This window comes from Mobula birostris, chromosome 23 (genome assembly GCF_030028105.1).
Source record: "Mobula birostris isolate sMobBir1 chromosome 23, sMobBir1.hap1, whole genome shotgun sequence".
Classification (NCBI taxonomy): Eukaryota; Metazoa; Chordata; class Chondrichthyes; order Myliobatiformes; family Myliobatidae; genus Mobula; species Mobula birostris.
In genome coordinates, this window is record NC_092392.1 from 59,872,714 (window position 1) to 59,897,781 (window position 25,068).

Sequence of the window (25,068 nt, forward strand, 5' to 3'; positions counted from 1 at the left end):
TTCTGCAGTCAATAGTTCCAGGAATTTTTGGCAGAGTTACAAGTACTGATTTCAAGAGATCATTAGGCAATACACCAGACTCATATATACCATTAAACAGTTCAAAAAGAATATCTATACCCAGATCTTCTAGGGCTGGTATCATTTGTCTGAAAAGAGGATGCTGTCTAAGTTGCATGCCATCTTGGTCAATGTCTCCCATCCACTACATAATGTACTGGGTGGGCACAGGAGTACATTCAGCCAGAGACTCATTCCTCTGAGATGCAGCACAGAGTGTCATAGGAAGTCATTCCTGCCTGTGGCCATCAAACTTTACAACTCCTCCCTTGGAAGGTCAGACACCCTGAGCTGATAGGCTGGTCCTGGACTTATTTCATAATTTACTGGCATAATTTACATATTACTATTTAACTATTTATTACTATTTTCTATTGCTATTCTATTACTATTTATTATTTCTATAACTATTACTATTTACTAATAGTAATATTACTATTTCTATTACTATTTATTATTTATGGTGCAACTGTAACGAAAACCAATTTTCCCCAGGATCAATAAGGTATGACTATGACTATTTCCACTGAAATTTCATCAGGTCCAGTGACTTTACCATGTTTCATGCTTTTCATTGCTTTAGTTATTTCTTCTTTGGTAATAGGTGGGCCAGAATTAGGGTGTTTAATATCTGGGGGTTCCCCTCTATTATCCTCAAACAGCTGCTGTATATACTGAATCCACCTCTCACATACTTTATCTGGATCTGTTAGTATGGATCTGTCTGCTGATCTTATGCATCCTGTAGAAGAGGTTTCCTTAATTCCAGTAATTTCCTTAATTTTCTTGTGCATTTCTTTGCTGTTGTTAATATGGCCTTCTACTTCATTGCATTTTTGATTCAGCCATTCTTCCTTTGCAATATTGCACAATTGTCTGGTCTGTCTGTCTAGCTCTCTGTATTGCGCTTCATTATTCTTCACTAACCTTCTTTGTTCCATCAGATCTAGAATTTCTTGGGTTTTCCACCCCTTGTTGGTGTGTTGGATTTCTTGTACTGGGATTATCTCCTCTGCTGATTGCTGTATAGCATATTTAAATCTGTCCCAAATAGGTGTTGTTTCGTTTTCGTTGAGGTGTTCTTCTACAGCTGTCTTGAATTGCTGCTTAAGTATGCTATCTTTTTAAAGTTCTCCCAATATCTACTACTTCCTCTTTTTTCCACGTTTCAGTTTCTTTAATTTTGTAGCTATTACTGGATGGTGATCTGAACCAAAGTCTGCTCCTGGGTAGGCTTTAGAATTTGTGATATTATTTCTAAAACATTCATTGATGGTAATGAAATCTATTTGATTCCTTGTTCTATCTCCAGGGTTAATCCAAGTACACAATCTACGTGGATGGTTTTTATACCAAGTATTCGTGATCACTTGGTTGTTTCTGACACACTAATCAGTAAACCTTTCTCCATTTTCATTTTTCTCCCCTAATCCAGAGGGTCCTTTCCTGTCCAACTTTGGCGTTAAAATCTCCCATGACTAGTTTTATATCCTGAGATTTACATTGCTCATAAGCACTGTTGAGATCTTCATAAAACTTGTTGATATCCTCTTCATCTGCATCATTTGTTGGCACGTAGACTTGGATTATGCTAATGTTAAAAGGGTTACTCCTTAATTTAACTAAAGGCAGCTGATCGGATATTGCCCGAAATCCCATAAGACATTTTGATACTTGTTTGTTTAAAATAATTCCAACTCCATACATATACTGTTGACCTCCAGAATACATTATCAGAGAACTATTCTTAGTGAATTTGCCACTGTTGGTCCATCTAATTTCTGACAGCCCTATGATATCAACTTCCAACCTTTTCATTTCATTTAAGGTGTTGTCCAAATTTCCTTTCTGGTAAAGTGTATGGATGTTCCATGTTGCTACCCTTGGCCTTTCCCTATTGGTTACAGTCTGTGGATGACGGTCTGGTGTCACCTGCAGCATATGACGACCCCTACCGAGTGAAGTGTTGTTCTCTTGATTAGAATCAACCCCATTCATGCTGTTGTCCTGTTTCCTTCTTTTGTTTCTTTCCATGATTGACGAGGCAGAAATTTCAACAGTGGTTTGCCATTGCCTCCTGTTGCCGCAGTGCTCATCTAACTAGAGTATTTGACCTCTACTGGTGTTCCCAATTGGGAATCATACACTAGACATCGCCCAACCTCTGCTGTTGTTGTACAAAGCCAATCCTCCACCAAAGCTTGGAATCCATCTCTCTGCTGCCGGAGACTTCAGTGATTTTAGGTGACACCACCACCATTGTTCTGGTTATTTTTCTGGTGCCAAACATTCGCCATCGACAGAGCTCCTTCAGGGAGACAGTGTGCACCCGGACCCAAGTCCTACATGAAGGTGGAGTTGTCTTGGGTGGTAGAAGTTACATAATTGCTATCGGCATTTCTTGATATTTAGTCAGGATCCAACCACCCCATACACCCCCATACATCAGTGTAGATGGGCTAAATGGTCGGGCTGCTCATGACAGACCAAAGGACCTGTTGCGTACTATATAACACTGATTTTAAAATTCATTATTATTTCCCCTTGAGAATAAAGCTGTGACTGAGCAACTGGATTTGATCTTCTGAGTGGTGAGGGAGATCATGAATTGCTCAAAGCGTCCAACAGAAGAGCTTCATCTCCAAGCAACATTGTTTTGTAAGCAAGGGGACAGAAGAAGACACTAACAAATATTTGCAGAAACTCATGGGCAGGGAAAAGGAATCCATTACACATTCACTTTAGTCAGAATCAGATCTGATTTATTATCATTGATATATGTCATGAAATGTGTTGTTTTATAGCAGCAGTACAGTGCAATACATTAAAAAATTATACATTATAATGAGAAATATATTACAAAACTAAATAAATAATGCAAGGAGAGAGCAAAATAGTGAGATAGTGTTCATGGGTTCATGGACTGTTCAGAAACCTGATGCTGGAGGGGAAGAAGCTGTTCTGAAAAGTGTGTGTCTTCCGGCTTCTGTACCTCCTCCCCAATGGTGTAACGAAAAGAGGGCATGTTCTGGGTAGTGAGGGACTTTAATAATGGATACCGCCTCCTTGGGCCATCACCTTTTGAAGACGTCCGCAATGGTGGGAAGGCTCCTGCCCCCAGCGGAGCTGACTAAATCTACAACCCTCTGCAGCTTTTTTCGATCCTGTGCAATGGCACTTGCATAATAGTCTTGATTTACTTTGCCAAGGAATATTGCATTTAAGAGTTGCCACACCAAAACCTTGTTTGTGCATTGAACACAACCATGCATACTGAAGAAGTGGCACTGACTGGCTTCTGAACATCAGCTCCTCCAAATAACAGCATCTCTGATTACATCCCCATGACCCATTGCACACAATCCACTCAGGATAAGAGAAACAGTTTATTATCACTGACATGGTGTGAAATTAAGAAATAGATTGTTGCAGTTTTCAGCTTTTGCACAGTGTTGATGGACTGTTTAGAAATCTAATGCTGAAGGAAAATCCTTTCCTAAAGCATTGATTATGTGTCTTTGGGCTCCTACCTGATGATAGTAAGAAGAACATGTGTTTTGGATTGTAAGGGTCCTTAATGATGGTTGTAGTCGTCCTGAGGCACCACCTTGAGATGTACCTATGTTTATTGTCAATTGACTCTGGTCTCTTCATGAGGATCCTGACAGGATCATACTCAAGCCCAGGAAAACCATTATGGGGATGTCTCCAATGGAAAAATATGAAATAAAAGTGAGGAGCAGAGGAGGTCTCAATGAGACTACAACAAGTCAAACAATGATCTCTCCACAGCCCTTATGAGACCTTTCATACAAGAAATGGGCAGCCCTGAATCAAATACACAGAATCATTTAAATTTTGTGGACCTGGCAAGGGATATGTGGACATCCTGTATGCTGAGGCAACACTAACTCAGTCTAAATTGCGGCAACAAAAGGTAAATCATTGAATACATTGTCCCTGTAGCTGGCATTCATTCAGCTACAGTTGATGACATAACCTGGCTCTAAAATATGGACATCAGCATTCGGGTTATTACTTCTGGTATTTAAAAAGCTTACTGACTAATTGTCTTGAATGTTTGAGTATATATGACTGCACAGCAAAGCACCAAAATAATCACATCGTCAAGATCACCAATGAAACAACGATGGTGGGGCTCATCACCAACAACAATGAGATGGCCTATAGAAAGGAGGTGGAAGAGCTTGAGGCCTGGTGCCAGGCAAATAACCTCTTCCTCAATGTCAACAAGACAAAGGAAATGGCTATTAACTTCAGGAGAAACCACACTACTCATATTTCTCTGTACATCAGTGGCACAACAGCGGAAACTTCAAACAGTTTCAAACTCCTGGGAGTGTACATCTCGCACAACCTCACATGGTTCCAGCTACATAGTCGGGAGTGCTCACCAACACCTCTCCTTTCTGAGGAGGTTGAAGAAAGCTGAACTATGCACATCTATACTCACGTTATTCTATAGGTGCACAGTAAAAAGCAATCTAACAAGCAGCATCACTGCATTGTACAGAAACTGCATTACAGTGAACAAGAAGTTTCTACAACAGGTAGTTAAAACTGCCCAACACGTCACCAGCTCCAGCCTACCCGCCATCAAAGATATACAATAATACAATACTATGTAAAAGTCTTAAGCACCTTAGCTATATACAGTGCCTATAAAAAGGATTCACCCTCCCCCCCCCCCCCCAGTCCCCCGGAAGTTTTCATGTTTTATTGTTCTACAACATTGAATCACAGTGGATTTAATTTGACTTTTTTTTACACTGATCAACAGAAAAAAGACTCTTTCATGTCAAGGTGAAAACAGATCTTTGCAAAGTGATCTAAGTTAATTATGAATATAAAATACAAAATGATTGCATAAGTATTCACCCCCTTCAAGTCAGTATTTAGTAGAGGCACCTTTGGCAGCAATTACAGCCTTGAGTCTGTGTGGATAGGTCTCAAATCAGCTTTGCACTTCTGGACTGCAATTTTTCCCCGTTCTTCTTTACAAAACTGTTTTAAGCTCTGTCAGATTGCATGAGTGAACAGCCCTTTTCAAGTCCATTCTTAAATTCTCAATTGGATTGGTGTCTGGACTCTATCTTGGCCACTCCAGGATTTTAACTTTGTTTTTAAACCATCACTGTGTAGCTTTAGCTTTATGCCTGGGGTCATTGTCTTGTTGGAAAACAAATCTTCTCCCAAGTCACAGTTCTCTTGCAGACTGCATCAGGTTTTCCTTCAGTATTTTGCTGCATTCATTTTACCCTCTACCTTCATGAGCCTTCCAGGGCCTGCTGCAGTGAGGCATCCCTACAGCATGTCGCAGCCACCACCATGCTTCACGGTAGGGATGGTGTCTCAGGGCTGGGTGTGTCTGCACCCTCGCCACTCCCTTCCGCCCTGGCACTCCTCTGCCACCTGTCCCGCGCCTTCCCCACAGCACTCTACCCTTACCATTCCTAACATCCTTGGCTTCCACCAGATTTATAAATTTGCTCTCTGCTCCATGATGACAAATACAGTACATTTTGTGCCTAAGACTTCTGCACAGTACTGTGTATACAGACAGGTGTTTGAAAAAGGCCAGGACCATCATGGCGGATCCCACCCACCCTGCTCATGGACTGTTTGTCCAGGGAGGAGGCTACATATCATCCACACCAGGACCAACAGACTCAAAATCAATTACTTTCCTCAAGCAGTAAGGTTGATCAACACCTCCACCCACTAATCCAGGCTTCCACACCCCCAACCACCTTTACTGTATTATTTCCTTTCATCTTATGTACAGACACTCCTGTGCCTAGTGTCAATTTGTGGACATGCAAACAATCTATGTATATAAGCTATCCTTTGTGTTTTTATTTATTGAGTTTTTTTATTATTATTGAGTACTTTATCATACTTTTTTTTTGTGCTGCATCTGATCTGGAGTAACAATTATTTCGTTCTTCTTTATACTTGTGCACTGGAAATGACATTAAGCATTCTTGAATCCAGCAGGACCAGTGCCAGTGTGGTGTCTAAACTCCATCAATCAAACTCCCCAACTCCAGCTTTCACAATCACTTTGTTCTCAAGTATTTGGACTTCAAGACTGCCATGGTTTTTACAATATGAATAGGTAGTCTATAGGCCCTTAGAGTTTATCAGCTTACTGATTTCTGAAGGTCATAATCAGGTAGGTTGCAGTAATGTTCCTGTGAGCAGTGAACTACTGATAACCTTTGGTTTTCATGGTAACTGCACAGCTATTGTCTGGACTGGAGGTTTGCTGTCCTTTTCACATAGACTGATGGCAAATGAGAAGAGTTTCTCTGACTTTACAATCACAAAATGCAAACCAAAGTGGAATAGATTGGAGACTCTTTGAAGGGGGGTAATTGCAGTTGGAAAATGAGGAAGCAGGTCTTCAGTAACATGCAGAAAGAGGGGTTAGTTGATATGGTAAAATGTTATAATTAAGAATCAAACCAAGTTCCTGGAGCATGAGGAATGCTGAAATGAGAAAGGCTGAAAAGCTCCTTAAATATCTGATAGGAGGAGTAATTTTTGTTTTGCTTCGCTGCAGTTCATGTGGGCATTTTGATGACCATTTTCCCTTTAGTCTGATTAACAGGATACTTGGTTGGAATTACGACAGAGAACTAAATATTTCCATTTGTTATTTTTTGCAGAGGAGTTTCTTGTCAAAGAGTTTTGAAATTGTTCAAAAATGGAATCCATTCTCCGAAATTAAGAGAAGGGAAGATTTGGAATTACTGGTAAGCCTTTGTATAATTCTCTTGCATCCCAGAGAGTTTCTACCTTGAAGTTCATACCATTTTTATTCATCAATAAATTTTCTTTGATGTATTATCTACCCTTTTTCATATAAAATAAAACATTAAGAGTCTAGAATCTTCTACTGCTGTTGCATATTACTGACCAGACTTGTTGTAATGGGAACAGAAGGGCACTGTGAAATCCTAGGATTGAAGTGCTTGATTAAGTTAAGAGTCTCAGCCCAAAACATCAACCGTTTATTCCTCTCCATAGATGCTACCTGACCTGCTGAGTTCCTCTGACATTTTGTGTGTGTTCTTCTGGATTTCAAGCATGTGCTGAATGTCTTGCATTTATTATTAAGTTGATCTCATTGCTTACAAGACATATTGTAGTGGTAGCTGTATAAAATGCATGGATCTCACACCCCCTTTACCGTGCACATCTAAGGACCAACTTTATGCTAAGGGCAAACTTGACAGATCTTTTCCATGTAGCACAGTGCTGTAACCGATGCTTGAGTTCTCCATCACTGCTGTTAACACAAGGTATATAATATAAATTAAATACTTTTTAATATCGGTTTCTTGTTTCCTTCTCACCCTACCATGTTTTTTTTTTCAAAACTGTGCCTTGAAATCATTCAAAGATGATAGTTTAATTAAATACGACTTGAGTAAGCAAGCTATCTATTTTACATGAATGGACGGTTGGGAATTGATGTATGGAGCTAATTGCTTTTTGGGGTGCAGGCATCGCTAGCTATCCAAACCTAATTGATCCTGAACTGGGGTGGTTTTAAAAATCAGTCATATTCATAGGTCTGGAGTCATTTAAAGACCAGACTAGACAATGATGACAGAATTCAATCACTGAAGGACATTGGTGAATCAGTGGCAGAGTTACAGCTGGTGCGATTTATTTAATGACTGCCATGATGAGAGTTGAACTGTGTCTCTGGGACTCAGACCGTCAGGCTGCAAATCCAGTAACAACCCCTACACTGTGGTACCCAGATTGTAACAATAGCTAAATCCTTTCTCAGTTTTGGACTGCAGCTATGTTTACTAGAACCCGTCAATTGCAAAGATTTAATTCTTTGCATTGCATTAAAGCAGTCTTATAGGTATCTAAAATGCTAATGATTTGTAATTTCTGATTTTACAGGAGATTTGAGAGAGTAATATTTGTGCATTTTGTTTCAATTGAAAGTGCACAGTTTTGTTTTAAGAAAGCAACCCAGATTTTAGTACATGAATATAGCATCTCTGAGTGATGTTTACAGTCGGTCCAGCACTAAGCTCTTACGAGGGCAATTTTAATCAAGCCCACTCATTGTGAAGGGGGCACAATTGGATTAATTCATTGTTACGTACCCCGTAACTGGGTTGCCAAACCAGCAGAAATGGATCACTCTGTTGGAGTCTGGATTACTAGAACTAAGAAAGTTTTATTAAAGGAACAAGCAACACAGTACTCTAATCAAAAGGATAATAAATGCAACAGTTCAGTAATGATAAACACACATGTACAGAGAATTAAGATAACAGGATCAATCAAGCTCTATCGTTGTCTAGGGGTAAATGACCAGTTTCAAAGTGACGCAAAGTTCAGTTCAATTTAGTTCAGTTCAGTTCGCAGACAGTGGGGGGAAGGAGAGAGAGAGAGCAAAACGAATGAATATTCAAAACGGCTTCCACACAGACCTTCGCTGTCAGCTTTCGGGCGAGTCCTTTGTGATGTCATCTGAGGTCACCGACCATGACCCCTCCGTTTCCCGATACAATCGTTTCTCTGCGGTGAACCTGGCACCCAGGCAAGGGTGGACACACACCAGGTTCCCGCCGATCGTGCCTCTCCACCCTGTGCGTCTATGGCCTGGTCCCGCAATCGGCCTTCCAAAACTTCCCACTGACTTGTGAGAGACGCACCGCTTCCAGGGTCTCGTTACCTCGGGTGTCGTGTGTGTGCTGCCTTAGCGAACCTGTCCCTTTTTATCCCCCTGCTGGGGTATCGCCTGTCCATCACTTCAAACAGTTCAGGGTTCAAAGGGAGAGCCGATCTTGACAGCTCTCTCCTTCCGTTACTCTCTCCCGTCCCTTCATTAACATCTCCAAATGCTGCTCCATTGTTTTCCTTATCTCTCTCTCTCCTGAAGACAGGTGACAGACCAACTGCTGATCCCACTGGTGCCAGCACAGGACAGCTAACATCTTAATCTATGTGTATTCTCGTCACATCATAAACACAAGAGATTATGCAGATGCTGGAAATCCAGAGGAACTACAAAATGCTGCAGAAGCTCAGCAGGTCGGGCAGCATCTACGGAACGGAATAAAGAGCTGACATTTTGGACCTGATGAAGGTCCTAATGAAAGGTCTTGGCCCAAGGCATGGACTCTTTATTCCTTTCCATAGATACTGCCTGACCTGCTGAGTTCCTCCAGCATTTTGTATCTTTTACAATCAGATCAATTGCCTGTTTTGCTTTCCAGTGAATTCAAAGGAATTATAAAGTAAAGCCAGGTGTAAAATGGGAAATTGACCTGATTCCAAACATATCCCACCAAATGAGGCAAGTAATGCAATACTCCTTGTGTTCAGTGACCAATTAAAACAGTCAAATATGTTATAGTGGGAATTACTTTATTCATACTTATTTGCATAAAGTAGCCACTGTAGGAAGAGAGGGGAGTGACCTGCTTAACTTTTACAAGCTCAGTAATAAGTCTTGGAATAGGGAGGGAATTGTGAACCTGCCCTTCCTCTTATGTAAGCACCTTGGAAATTAGCAAATAGAGCCACGGGGACAGTAAAGATGGATAGCAAGTCTGAGGTGGAACTGTTTAAATGAAATAATAATGTGGCATGCTTTTTGTTATTATTGTAAGAGGGGATTCTGTGCTGAGGGAATTTGAGACAAGATTTGAGTATTAATTTTGCTCAAAATTTCTGTAAATTGACTTTAGTCTTTTCTGCTCTTCAGCTGAAGAAATCGGAGAAGACTTAGTATTACATTGTACCGTTCTAATTTTGGGGACAGCTATTATTGCACTCCTGGGTTTGCACTTAGGTCACTGAGTGTTAAATACTTCAAGCTATGAGATCCTTAAAGAAATGCACAGCATTATTGCAAGTCTTAACCATGCCAACAAATTTGTTGCCCTAGGCAAGATCATTGTTAGACTTCTATAAGATGGTGCATTGGGACTAAGATGATGCAAGGTCTCGACCTGAAATGTCAACTATCCCTTTTGCCTCCACAGATATTGCCTGACGTGCTGAGTTCAAAGATTTAAAGTACATTTATTATCAAAGTATTTATACAGAATAGACCTCTGAGATTTGTCCTCCCTGCAGGCAGCCATGAAACAAAGAAACACCATGGAACCCGTTCAAAGAAAACATCAAATGCTCAACGTGAGGGGAAAAAAGGAAGAAATTGCGCAAACCGCTAAAAGCGAGTGAACTACACATAGAATACCAAACCAGGAGTCAAGGAGTTTTCACTTTAGTTCAGTTCAGCTAGCTGACTGCAGGCTGAAGAGCCAATCCTCACGGAAGTGCCCCAATCCCATATAACCATATAACAATTACAGCACGGAAACAGGCCATCTCGGCCCTTCTAGTCCATGCCAAACGCTTACTCTCACTTAGTCCCACTGACCTGCACTCAGCCCCTAACCCTCCATTCCTTTCCTGTCCGTATAGCTGTCCAATTTAACTTTAAAACTGATCACCCTGATCAAATCACTGAAAAATAGCAAAAAAATTAGTAACCTGCATCCGGGAACACATACAACATGAACCTCAAAACAAGTCCACAGACACAAGCCTTGCCAATCAATCCTTGCAATGTGGAACCCAAGACTCCTGCACTTTGCTTGGACAACAGCTAACTAGAGGAAGAGGAAAAACAAACGCAGGCAGACAGTGCTGAATCCCTGCCCGCCTCTGCTCATGTCTTTGTTTACTTCAACCTCGCTGGTGCCTCCATTGGAGAGAAGCAGTGGAGTCAGTTATGGGCTCACATCCAACTTCCAGGTCTCCAGGCCACACACTCTGCTCCCAACGTCACTGAACTCCCTCAGAGACAGCAAAGTGTCAGATCACTCTGCCGACCCAAAAACACACCACAAAATGTAAATTGCAGGTTACAATCACACACAGCTTAGTAGTAGAATCGTATTTGAAAGAAGTAAATTTAGTAGTTTCTTGAACTGTCTGTTTAATAGCACTACTAGTTGTTTGCTTGTGCCAATTTAGCCCATTCAGCAGCTTGGTTTTCTCTCCAGATCCCTGCATCTGCAGTCTCTTGTGTCTTTTGTAAGATGGTATATACTACTAATCAGTTTAACTGAGCCTCCATTCCATTAATCATTTCTTACTATGTTAAAATATAATTTCTATCACCACTGAGCCAGAAATTATTTACTGACACTTTGCTTTGTCTACCTTCACTGTCCAAGGGTTCGTTACTACCAAGTTATCTCAGTAATTCTTATCTAACATCAAGTGATGGATGATTGAAGACTTTATCCAGCTTAACACTGACAAGGCCAAAGACTTAAAACATAGGACATTACCACACAGTACAAGACCTTTGGCCCATGATGTTGTGTCAATCTTTTAACCTAATCTGGTGATAGCCAGATACTTTTATCATCTTGTATACCTCTGTGAGTCACCTCTGATTCTTCTTGTACTAGGAATTGGGCCTTAGGGATTTTCCGTGTGCAGAGTTGATGCTGTATATAGCAATAACACCAGTGTGGAGGCCACAAATGTAGTTGTGAAATTGAGGCAACCTTCTTTAAGAAATTGTTGTTATGATTTGTAAGAGCATTAAAACTACTCTTGCTCGTTTTGAAGATGGCAGCTGCTGCATATCTTGCATTGTGACCCACAGGATGTGGGTCATTGTTTTAAAATGAATTCCCCCCATGGAAACCTGTGGCTGACATGGAGATGAGGAAATCAGGCTAGATTGACAAAGAAGGGATTGAGTTAAGGAAGACCCTTTCTCTCACCAACAACACTCCTTTACAAATTGTGTAACCCTGTGATGGTGGGTGGCTCCCAAGTTCCTGTGATCTAAGGCAGCATTGGGCTTACTGCATCTCTGTTCACAGAAATTTGCACCTTTAAGGAATCATGTTGCCACTGATATTTTTTCTAATAACAATTTCATAGCACAAATTTTTGAAAAGGAAAAGGATTAGTCTGGGGTTTTCTTGATCAATACTTCTAGCGCCTTTTGCTTATTGAGAGCTATTTACTAAGATCCTAGATCATGACTTTTCAGTTCATTTTCTCAGTGAAGTAGTTCCATGCAGAAAATGTTTTCTGTGGTAACTTGACAGTGGAATGGAAGACCGAAGGAAATAACTACCCAAACACTGGTTACAGTACTTGATCAAATCCAGTCCCAAGTAAAACTACTGATGCCTCTTCAAAACTTTTCCTGTTAGTGTATATCCTTGCTTCTCACGGACAATGTGAGACCCATAGGGTTGAAAGCAGCATGTGAACCTTAGATGGAAATAGTAGAGACCTTAGGATTGTATTTTAATTGCTGAAGTAGTACTTTACCTGCAGGGATGAACCTCAGTTTTTGTGCACGTTGTTTCTAGACTTTCTTATTGAGATTGTTGCTTTGTGTTATTGCTTTAAAATGTTTTTATGTATTGGAAAAAAGGTCCAGAATATCAAATCAAAACGAGCAATATATTCTTAAGCTACCTGCAGCTAACTGTAAACACTCTCTACATACTTTACAAAAATAGTAACCCATTATTCTCTTGCCTGGTTAACAAGGATATTGATTTTCAACGGCACGCTCTGTGCACCATCCTGGAGCAGGAAGTGCTTGTGCAGGAGGATGTGGAGCTGATTGAACTCCTGGACCCCAGCATCCTGAGCTCAGTACAGGCTCAGCAACACCGAAATGGCTACCTGCCAGCCTGGTGGCTGTCCGCAATTCCTAGCATTTGGTATGCTTCCTATATTTTGTTCTTCCTCTTTGTAATAGTATGCCTTTTTTTAATTACAAAAATTTATACATCAAGTGTTTATTAAAGTGTTTGAAAATGCAAATTATTTGTATGCACACAAAATTCGTAAGCCATTTGTGATGGTTTCCTGTTGTCTTTCTTTGCCTAATGTGGCTGGTAACAAAATTAAGCAAGGCCACCCACCTCCATGACGCTCAAGTTCCCAATAAGAATGTCTGACTGGTATTGGGGTACCACTCTAGAGTTTGCTCACACTGAGCCGTCTGGAATGGAGTTTCGGAAGTGATGACCACTCTGGAGCTGCTTAAAAATATCACCTGGAGTCCACGTCTCACTAGTTTTAAAGACCATAGTTAATTCTCTATATACCATGATAGTACCATTCACCTTCTGAATTGGAGACAGAAAGCTACCATAAACTAAAAGACTCATTCTAAGTAATATAGTGTGGTTCTATGTTCATGTCTACTAAAGGAGAGGGGGCGGTGTGGAGCCAGAAGCATTTCCATATTCTGTTTATTTAAAAAAAAACAGGTTTAAATGTTCCACTCAAACACTGCCCCTCTTTGGCCACACTGAAATGGTTATTTGTACATTGTGTTTAATTGGATTGCTTTTATATTTATGCATTCGTGCTTTTGATTGTGTTCTTTATGCTTTGTGTGTGTGTGTGTGTGTGTTTTGGTCTTTGCATATTCTACCTATAAATCCATGGGTTGCTGCTGGGTATTAAAGTTTCCTATGGGCTGGTAGGTTAATTTGCTGGGTATTAAAGTTTCCTATGGGCTGGTAGGTTAATTTGCTGGGTATTAAGGTTTCCTATGGGCTGGTAGGTTAATTTGCTGGGTATTAAAGTTTCCTATGGGCTGGTAGGTTAATTTGCTGGGTATTAAAGTTTCCTATGGGCTGGTAGGTTAGTTTGCTGGGTATTAAAGTTTCCTATGGGCTGGTAGGTTAATTTGCTGGGTATTAAAGTTTCCTATGGGCTGGTAGGTTAATTTGCCACTGTAAATTGTCCCTAGGGTGTAAGTGATTGGCAGAATTGATGGGAATACAGAGGGAATAAAATGGGATGAGTGTTGGGATTGATGCTTGATGCCAGTCGTACTCAGTGGGTTGAACATCTGTCTCCATATTGTAGGACCCCATAAAACAGAACACAAAAGTCTAGCTACAGTGTTTAGAAGCCTATTGAGAACATACTTGGAATCCTGTGTATAATGTGGTCTTATTAAAGAGAAATTGGAGGAAGTTCAATATATTGATTCTTGGATGAAGAAGATATTTTATGAGCAATAATTAATTATTCATTAGAGTGGATCTTACTGAAACAAAGTTCTGAGGAGGAGCAAGGGGTTGGAAGATGAGGAAATTCCAGATTTCGCCCTGTAGATGTGTCTTTGATCTGGAATGGGGGTTACTATTGCAGAATAAAAATTCTTCTATCTAAGGTGGAAATGAGGAGTAATTTCTTCTCTCAGTGGCTCTTGGAATGTCTCAAACTCTAAATTGAGCATGAGAAGCTGAGTTAATCAATATACTCAAAACTGATTCCTGTATTTTTGGGATTCAGGGCTTATTAGAACAGGCAACGAAATTAAGTTGAGGCTAAGGTTAGGTCACCCTTAATCCTACTAGAAAAAAATGCATTTTAAGTTATGTATGGTCTATTCCTACATAGAACTATAAAGGCCTTTTGACACATCTTGTGTGCTTATGAAATTGTTTTATTTAATTGTCTTTTTATGGTTTTAATATGAATTATAAATTTCTACTGCTTTACTCAACTTCATAATCCAGTGGAAATTATCTTCTGCAGCAGCACACAAAATGCTGGGAAGGAAATGGACAGGAGGAGTTTCCGGTTAGATCCCTAACAAGTCCTGATGAAGGGTTTTGACCTGAAATGGCTCTGTCCATTTCCCTCCATAGATGCAGCCTGACCCACTGAGATCCCAGTGTTTTGAGCTTTTCTCCAAGTTTACAGCATCTGCAGTCACTCTTGTGTCTTGAAATAATCTTTAGCATTACCTTCAGATTTGTTGAAATTTCTGCTATATCCTCTTTAATCTTTCCTGGCACATAATCTTCCATGTCCCACTAGAATTTAATTTTTCAGGCCTGTTATTACCCTGATGATTGTACAATCATCAATGTTTCAACAATTTTTTGCTGCTTTCATATGGAGTGCTGGATAGATAAAGTTCAGATTTTCACTTGCTGTTTTGTAACTCTGTTCAGTTGTAATCCTTCTCTAACTGCAGTGCTGGGTGTTTCTTGGTTCTGAACTTCACATTTTAAACAGCTCATCTGATCAAGTCTGTTTACTGTTAAGGCTAAAATTATCTCTCAGGTTCACATCTGAGTTACCTGATTTGAGTCAGAGGTACCGGGGTTGATTAAAGTGCTCCAAGTATTGTTTCCTTGGAAGTTCATTCAACTCTCCTTAATTGATGTCATATGTTGAATGAGGTCTGGACTGTGATGTTTCTGGACATGTGGATGACTGTCCTTTTTGACCAAGAACTTGGGTGACCTTGAAAATCACACTTTTGACTCTGAGTAATTTTGTTTGTTCTAATTCTGCATCTGACGCATTTCAATTATTTTTCTAAATGGATGATGCTATTTCAAGCAACTGCTCATTGATACTTTCAAAATCTGCATGAACAGAATGATTAATGTGAAGACAGTAACACCAGGAGAAGCTGAAGCTCTGTAGTATTATAGTAAAAGTACAGATGATTTGTTATGGGAAAAAGTAGTGAATACTTGAGGGCATTTAATTTTGGTCTCTTAAAGTTTAAAAAAAACTTTCCAGATTACTAAGTTTGTGTTTCTTCTTTTATACTAGGGATCTTTCTATATTGGTTGCATTTGCTGGTGTCTTCATAATGACCTCAAATGTGAGTGACACTTTCCCTTGGGTCATGGTAGAAATGTTTGGGCTTGGTCTTTATATGGTTTCCAGGAGCTTTGGCTTATGGAAAAGGGCCAGGTTTCAGCAATCCATGAGAAAATGCAGTGTATGTCTTGAAAATCTGGTGGCAAATAGCCATGCTTTCTCCAGTCTTGTACGAAAAACCCTGCGGCAGATTCAGGAGATCGAGGTTATTTCAAGAGGATTCGTGCTGTGAGTCCCTTTTTATACATATTACAATGTTTGTACCTACTTGATCACGTTTTAGCATATCTTGTTCTGTGTAAGTCTCTTCAGTCACTTGAAACTAAATGGTATCATATTTTTAAGATCAAAACACTGTAATTTTAAGCATATGAGTAGTGTTATGAATGCAAGAAACATATGAGTAAAGTTATCACCATTAAAAGAATTTATAGCTAACTAATAAAGCTGTCTGAAAACTTTTCTATTTAACTTTGTGCAGTCTGGGAAAGTGTCTTTTATCATCTTGCCAAAAGAAAGCAGAGGTGCAATGGCAACTAATCAGTAACATAAAACAACACACCTCTTGATTAACGCCTACTATGTATCATGGTTGGCTGCTTGCCAAATGCTGCTGTTGTATCCTGCAACTTTAGCCAATTCAATGTGGCTGTATGAGATAAATGCAGACAAAATCCCCAAACTTGTTAATGTGAAATGGTCTTGATAAAATCAAGAGAACAAAAGACAATTAAAAAGGACTCCTTATTATTTTCATGTATATTCCCTTTTACATTTTGAATTGAATATACTTCATTCATATTCTAAATTTTCTAATCTTAATCATACAGTACAATCTGCATTGGGAATTCTATTGCTAATTACACCAGGCACAATTTATATGCTTTATATTAGAAGGGCCGCGTAGTGGCGCAGCATTTAGTTTTCCCACCTCACAGCTCCAGGGAACTGCGTTCAATTCTGACCTTGGGTGTTAGCGTTGTGGAGTTCGCACATTCTCCCTGTGGGAGAGCAGAGGTTGCCCTCTGGCTGCTTAAGTTTTTTTTCTTACACCCTCACGTTACGGGTAGTTAGGTAGCTAATATAAAGTGTTCCTTAGCGTAGGTTAATGATGAAGAGAATCAAAGGGGAGTTGGTGAGCATGTGTAAGAGAATAAATTCATGGTACAAGAAACTTACACTAATGGGATAGCTGAAGTGGGAACCAGGATAGGCAAATTGGGCCATACGCCCTTCTGTGTCACTGTAATAATGTATGCTATGCTGTTTTCCGTTTATTTTCACTTTTATTCAAATATCTTTGTTTCAGTTTCTCATTCTGACTAGTTTTATTAATTATTCTTTCAAAAGCAAGACATTTAGTGTTTATGAGTCTTATAAAGAGATCTGCACAGTAGCTAAAGTTGATGGTTTGTTTTCCAGGGTGACGGCTGCATGTCCTGCTCGTAAGCTGGGAAGCTCCTGGCAACAGGAAGGACAGCATCTAACTGGCTTGAGGAAAGCAGTGTACAGTGCAGTAAAATCCACCTACCGTGCTTCCCGAGCAGCCACCTGCTATCTGCTTAAGTGATATCCTTTTGTTGTGAATGATCTTACTAGCACCTTTTATTAATTCATTAGCAAATTTAGAACATTGCATAGCAATAGGCCTTTTCTGCTATTATATCTAAACTCTCTGCACCGGCCTTGGCTTCATGTCTTTATATGGCATACTGATGATCAGCAGCTAGGTATCAATCTTAGATTCAAAGTGATTGGCCCAACTAGCCTCAACCATGTTTTATGGAAAGGTGTTTTGCATTTCTACCAGCTTTTGCATAAAGTTCACAGTTCGAAGTTTTTTTTATATCAGAGTACGTACATGTTACTACATACAACCCTGAGATTCTTTTTCTGTGGGCATACTTAGCAGATCTATAGAACAGTAACTATAAACAGGATCAACGGACAACAAATTGTGCAAATGCAAATATCAATAAATAGCAATAAATAACAAGCATGAAATAACAAGATAAAGAGCCCTTAAAGTGAGACCATCAGTTGTGGGAACACCCGAAGTAGAACGAGTGTAGTTATCCCCTTTTGTTCAAGAGCCTGGTGATGAGGGGTAGTAACTGTTCTTGAACCTGGTAGTGCGAGTCCTGAGGCATCTGTATCTTCTACCTGATTGTAGTAGTGAGAAAAGAGCACGGCCTGGGTGGTGAGGATCTTTGATGATGGATGCTGCTTTTCTATAGCAACATTTCATGTAGATGTGCTTGGTAGTTGGAAGGCTTTTACCTGTGATGTACTGGGCCAAATCCACTACCTTTTGTAGGATTTTCTGTTCAAAAGCATTGGTGTTTCCATACAAGGCTGTAATGCAGCTGGTCAGCACGTTTTCCACCACACATTTATAGAAGTTTGCCAAGGTTTTCGAAGACATGCTGAATTTCCACAGACTCCTGAAGGAGCAGAGGCACTGTTGTGCTTTCTTCACAATAATATTTATATGATGGGTCCAGGGCAGGTCCTCGGAGATAGTGACACCCAGGGATTTAAAGTTACTGACCCTCTCCACCTCTGAGACACAAATGATTACTGATTCATGGACCTCTGGTTTCCCTCTTCTGAAGTCTACAATCAGTACCTTGATCTTATTGACATTGAGTGAAAGTTTGTTGTTATCACACTACTCAGCCAAATTTTCAGCCTCCCTCCTGTATGCTGATTCATCATCCCCTTTGATGCAGTCCACAACAGTGGTGTCATCAGCAAATGTGTCGGAGCTGTACTTAGACACAGTCATAGGTGTAAGGTGAGTAGAGCAAGGGGTTAAGTACACATCCCTGTGGGTGCTCTTGTACTAATGGAGATTGTAGAGGAACACACATCAAAGTTGCTGGTGAACGCAGCAGGCCAGGCAGCATCTCTAGGAAGAGGTACAGTCGACGTTTCGGGCTGAGACCCTTCATCAGGACTAACTGAAGGAAGAGTTAGTAAGAGATTTGAAAGTGGGAGGGGGAGATCCGAAATGATAGGAGAAGACAGGAGGGGGAAGGATGGAGCCAAGAGCTGGACAGTTGATTGGCAAAAGGGATATGAGAGGATCATAGGACAGGAGGCCCAGGGAGAAGGAAAAGGGGGGGGGGAACCCAGAGGATGGGCAAGGAGTATAGTGAGAGGGACAGAGGGAGAAAAAGGAGAGAGAGAAAAAGAATGTGTGTATATAAATAACAGATGGGGTACGGGGGGTACTTCTCTAACTTCCGCTAATGCCCCACCTCCCCCTCGTACCCCATCTGTTATTTATTTATATGCACACATTCTTTTTCCCCCTCCCCCTCCCCCTCCCCCTTTTCTTTCTCCCTAGGCCTCCTGTCCCATGATCCTCTCATATCCCTTTTGCCAATCACCTGTCCAGCACTTGGCTCCATCCCTCCCCCTCCTGTCTTCTCCTATCATTTCGGATCTCCCCCTCCCCCTCCCACTTTCAAATCTCTTACGAGCTCTTCCTTCAGTTAGTCCTGACAAAGGGTCTCTGCTTGAAATGTCGACTGTACCTCTTCCTGGAGTTGCTGCCTGGCCTGCTGCGTTCACCAGCAACTTTTATGTGTGTTGCTTGAATTTCCAGAATCTGCAGATTTTCTCGTGTTTGAGATTGTAGAGGAGATGTTCTTCATCAATCTGAATTGACTGGGGTCTACAAGTGAGGAAATACAGGATCAAATTGCACAAGGAGGTATTGAGGCCCACGTCTCGGAGTTTACTGATTAGTTTTGAGAGGATGTTCTTAAATTCTGAGCTTTAATCTATAAAGAGCATCCAGATGTATGTATCCTTGCTGTCCAGATGTTACAGGGTTGTGTGAAGAGCCTACGAGAAAGCATCTGCTGTAGACCTATTGCTTCGGTAGGAGAATTGGAGCGGATCCAAGTCACCACTCAGATGGGAGTTGATATGCTTTAACAGCAGCCTCTTAAAACTCTTCATCACTGTGGATGTAAGTCCCACTGGATGGTAGTCATTTAGACAGGTTACACACTCTTGTGCACAGATATGATTGAAGCCTGCTTGAAGCAGGTGGGTACTACACACTGCTGGAGTGCGAGGTTGAAGATATCCGTGAATACACTAGCCAGTTAGTCAGCACAGGTCTTCAGTACTCGGCCAGGTACTCCGTCCAGACCGGATGCTTTCCTTGGATTCACTCTCTCAAAGGCAGCCCAGACGTCATCTTCAGATACTGAGACCAAAGGATCATCGGGACACATGGGGTTGTGCGATGGTTCCTCCCTGTCCTGGTGGTCAAAGCGAGTACAGTAGGCATTGAGCCCATTTGGAAGCAAAGCTTTGCTGTCCCCAGTGTTGCTGGATTTAACTTTGTAGGAGGTTATGGCATTCAAATTTTGCCACAGCTGTCGAGCATCCCTTGTTGATTCCAGTCTAGCCTGGAATCTCCACTTCACCTGAAAGATGGCTTTCCGGAGATCATACCTGCACTTTTTGTAGCATTATTGATCTCCAGACAAATATCTCTGATCTGGCTCTCAGCAGTTTCTGGATTTCATTGCTCATCCAGGGCTTCTGATTGAGGAAAACGGAATGATTTTGTATGGACACTTTCATCCACAGCTGTTTTAATAAAGTCTGTAACAACCCTGATGTATTCATTCTGATCCTCAGATGAGCTCTTGAACACGGCCCTGTGTAGTGACTCAAGGCATCCTGTAACCATTCCTCTGCCTTCTGTCGTCATCTCTGGAGCCTTGCTCTTCAGGCTCTGTCTGAATGCAGGCAGTAGGAATACAGCCAAATGATCCGACTGGCCAAAATGCGGTTTCGGGAAGGAATGATAGGGCATTCCTTATCGTAGTGTAGCGGTGGTCTAGTGTGTTGAGCCCTCTGGTGCAACAGGTGATGTGCTGGTGATAACTGGGCAGGGTTTTCCTCAAACAGGCCTAGTTGAAGTTGCCAACTATAAGTTGAAATGCATCAGGAAGAATGATTCTGTGCAGTTTTGTGAGTGCTTATAATCCACCACTGGTGATGTATAAACCGTGGTCAGGATCACGGATGAGAACTCCTGGGGCATATAAGATGGTCTACATTTAATTGTTCATTGTTCTAAGTCAGGGGAACAGGAAGTTGACATTACCCCAACATACGTGCAACAATGAGAATTGACTAAAGAGCATATGCCACCACCTCTTAGCAGAATTCGAGATTCGATCCATTCTGAAGATCGTAAAACCTGCTCATCGGATAGCTGTGTGTTCACTGTTAATCAAGTCCCAATGCAACAAACATTGGAGCCATGCCTCATCTGCCTCTAATAAAGCAGCCTTGCCCTGAGATCATCAGTCTGATTTTCCAGTGACTGTACATTGGCCAACAAGATGCTGGGTAGAGGAGGTCTCATCCCTCTACTCTTCAGCCTGGTTTGAATTCCGCCTCTGCTGCCATGTTTTCAGCCATGCCGTTGACTCTAAGGTACCACGCCTGACTGCTCGGCTGTAGTTCATGACTTCTGCTCTGCATTTAACCATCGAATGTGAGATATGAAAATCATTGATGTAATTTCGTAGTCAGTTGAAGACATTTATGTGCTGTAAAAAATGGCACCGCCCCCATCCTCTCTCCTCCACCATTCCCAACCCCTTTTCCCTCTCTCACCTTATCTCCTTACCTGCCCATCGCCTCCCTGTGGTGCTCCTTCCCCTTTTCTTTCTTCGATGGCCTTCTGTTCTCTCCTAGTAGATTTCCCCTTCTCCAGCCCTTTATCTCTGTCACCAATCAACTTCCAGCTCTTTACTTCACCTCCCCTCCCAATTTCACCTATCACCTTGTGTTTCTCACTCCCTTCCCCCACCACCTTTTAACTCAAACTCCTCATCTTTTTTTCTCCAGTCCTGCTGAAGAGTCTCAGCCTGAAACATCGACTGTACTCTTTCCCATTGATGCTGCCTGACCTGTTGAGTTCCTCCAGCATTTTGTGTGTATTCCTCTAACTTTTCCTTAACTGTTTGTATCTGTTATTTAACACTGTAGCCTGTATTTGTTATCCCAGTAAGATATAAATGGTTCAAACATTATTTTGATGACATTCCTCTGTTGTGATGCCTTAATTATGATTAAACCTATCCTCTGAACTCCGAGGCTGACAACGTGACTAACTATCTCTGTGCAATCCCATTAAGTGAACTTGGCATGGGATTGAATGAGGATGTTCTGTCTGAGGAGGAGGCTCAGGAACTTACTGATGGTTACAGTCTTGCGTCATTAAAGGTATGGTGTGATGCACAATAAGATAAACAAGTGGTTCTACATGTAACACAGATTTTATCTATCTATATTCACTAATCCGGTTCCTTTGATAATCCGGCACTGATTATGCTTGATGTGATCCTTCTATAATTTGGCATTTTCACTAATCCGGCCCTCCTCAGGTCCCCGTGGTGCCAGATTAGTGAAGGTTGACCTGTATATAAAAATCTCATTAGCTATATTCTTAAAAGATGTAATCACAAGAATTAGGAAAGGAACACTATGCTATCAGGGTGTGTTGGATGTTGAGGCTAGCATAGTACATATTTGCCTAAAGATGGTCTGAATTGCCTGCTTCTCTGTCTCGTTCATTTTCTGTCATATGTTTATGATAAAGTTTTGTCAACATTTCACATAATGTATTAAATGGGACAATATGGTTATCATTATTTCAAACAGATTATGTGGAGAAATGTACTTTACCTTGCATCTTGAAAGCAGTGGGTAGTTTTTGAATTGGTAATTTTCAGTTGCAGTAGGCTGCACAAACAACTGTGAGTGACTTCAGATAACGCTGGTTTCCATAACCCCCTGTATCAGTGCTTTGAGAGCGATGGTGCATGACTGACTATGACTGAACCTGATGAAGGGTCTCGGCCGGAAGCATCGGCTGTTTACTCCTTTCCGTTGATGCTGCTTGGCTTGCTAAGTTCCTCCAGCATTTTGTGTCTGTGACTATGTAGCTGCTGGACATGGATTTGTCACTGAGTATTTCTGATATCATCACTGGAAGTAGCCAAATCAAGGTCAAGCAATTACCCACAGGAAGAGAGGTTCAGTAGGCGAGACACATGCCCTCCCTCTTCTTGCTGCCTTTATGGTTAAATTACAAAAGAGAAAAGTATAAAATAACATCTCACAATGCTTAACACAAAACGGGAAGCAGTTGTTTATTCACTAATTAACCCATTCCATGTGATAACATAATATGTGCAGCTGTTAATCTACAGGGATCTCTCATGGGGGAATTGACAATATTGTTTATCTTGCTATTGCTAATGAAATATTTTGAGTACATAATGATTCAGAGCTTGTTTTTGGTCAGAAACAGAGTGCAGAGAGGGAGAAAAAAACCTTCATTGAAGATTGATTATTCCCAATAGTGATAATTATGGGACCACAAGCATTTAAATTATGTTTATGGTGTTGCATAAATGTCCAGGGTACAATAACTTGAATATATAGACCCATAAATATCCACATTGATTTTGATGCATCTTTTACTACTTGTTAAATTTGTTACCTTGTTTTAATGTTTCCTCTCTCCAGATACTGTTTCAGCTGTGGGTGGGCCAAAACTCAGAGTTCTTCAGACGGTTAGTTTTGCTATTGTCTCCTGTTAAAACTATGCACAAGGCTCGTGGATCTCCAGTGGATCTGGTTTATCAGATTGTAGCAGAATCAATCCACAGTCTTTCTCATGTTGTTACAACTTGCGTTGAAGAACTGAAGCGGAGCTATGAATTACATAGATACTTGCAGCACCAATCTAATTTCAAAACCCCGAAGAGGACTAACCATGGATCGAGTGAGCTGAAGAACATATTTACAGTGGTTCGTAGTCTGCAGCTCCACCTTAAGGTGCTACTAAATGAGTAAGTTCATGCATCTAACTGAAAAGATTTGTTTTTTAAATATTAATGGCAGTTTAAAGAAGCAGTATTTTGCATTCTATCGTGATTCAACCTTAATCATGATTTGGATCTTGTTTTATTTTTATACTAACCTAGAATTCAATCAAAAGAAAACTCATCCATTAAAATGTATTATAAAAGCATTGTTATAAGAGTTACATAGAGAGCTCTCACTGCAAATATTAATGTTCTGACCTGTTTCAGTGTGCTTCATTGATGCATGTTTGATACAGGGTTATTACTTTCGAAGATTATGTGGAAAATCTGTATGAATCCAGAGAGCAGCATGAAATAACTCCTGAAGTGTACCATGATCTGGATCAGAAACTTAAATTGATCAAGCCACATATGGAAGTGACAATGGACTGTTGGGACGAGGCAAGAAACCAGATGGATAAACTAGTACATACTTCTAAGGGACAGAAAAGTAAGAAAATGTTTTCTAAAAAAATTGAAGAGTAATGCTGGCCAGTTATTTAAAAGAAAGCTTCTTTGACAATCCCAGATGTTCCTACCACATGGGACACTTCTGAGGAGTTGTTCGTACTTGGTCTAAAAGACACAAATTCTAATTTGGGCACAGGAAACTTCCAACAGCAGCATGATAATGCTTAGATACTCTGTTTTGATATTGCTGGATGAGCGATAAACATTGATATGGGCAGTGGGGATTATCCCAAGCTATTGAAATTAATAAGTTGTGCACCTAAAAAAAAAGACAGCGTTCTTTGGTTTAACGTCTCAGTAATGCTGTAGTCTCTCAGTCATGCATTGGAGTATGTGTGTGCAGGGTAACTCGGGCAGAACTGCATTAGTGCTGCTCTAGTTAAATCCCTCTCCATTTAGATAAATTTCCACAGCCATCTTTCTTCGCTGTTTTGCTCACTGTACATTGCTTTCAGTCTCTGTCTGAGATTGTACTTTTTTTTGATGGACACTTTATTGAAGGTTGTTGCAAATAAAACAATGTGAGGTTTTTTTATGTTTAAGAAAAACAGGAATAACTCATTTATTGCACTCCAAACACTGAACACAAAAAGCGCAGTAACAGAACTTCACGTAATACGTCATTTATTGAAGACATCATGTAAATTATAGAATTTTGTGTCACAAAAGGCCATTTGATCCATATTTATGTCTGTTGAAGAACAATTGAACCTACTGTAGTGTAATATAATTGGTAGAAATGTACATAGTTCACAACCACTGACATTAAGTTGGGGTTCACTTTAAGAGGTTGGTCATTCATGATGACATATTATGTGCAGTTCTTTTACTGTGCTTTTTGTGTTTGGAGTGCAATCAATGAGCTGTTACTCTTTTTCTTAAACATAAAAAACCTCGCATCCTTATTGAACATGTTGACCAA

The 25,068-nt window shown here is 40.6% G+C and overlaps 1 protein-coding gene across 1 annotated transcript in view; it reads left to right on the forward strand.

The window, feature by feature from the left end:
• The window catches only part of vezt (vezatin, adherens junctions transmembrane protein), a 122,727-nt gene that overhangs the window by 59,762 nt on the left and 37,897 nt on the right, over positions 1-25,068 (forward strand). The window contains exons 3-9 of the mRNA XM_072241465.1: positions 6,753-6,839; positions 12,658-12,833; positions 15,709-15,987; positions 17,182-17,328; positions 21,879-22,026; positions 23,335-23,660; positions 23,933-24,126. Of these exons, the coding sequence (XP_072097566.1) occupies positions 6,753-6,839; positions 12,658-12,833; positions 15,709-15,987; positions 17,182-17,328; positions 21,879-22,026; positions 23,335-23,660; positions 23,933-24,126 (1,357 nt within the window). The remainder of the gene's footprint in view (positions 1-6,752; positions 6,840-12,657; positions 12,834-15,708; positions 15,988-17,181; positions 17,329-21,878; positions 22,027-23,334; positions 23,661-23,932; positions 24,127-25,068) is intronic.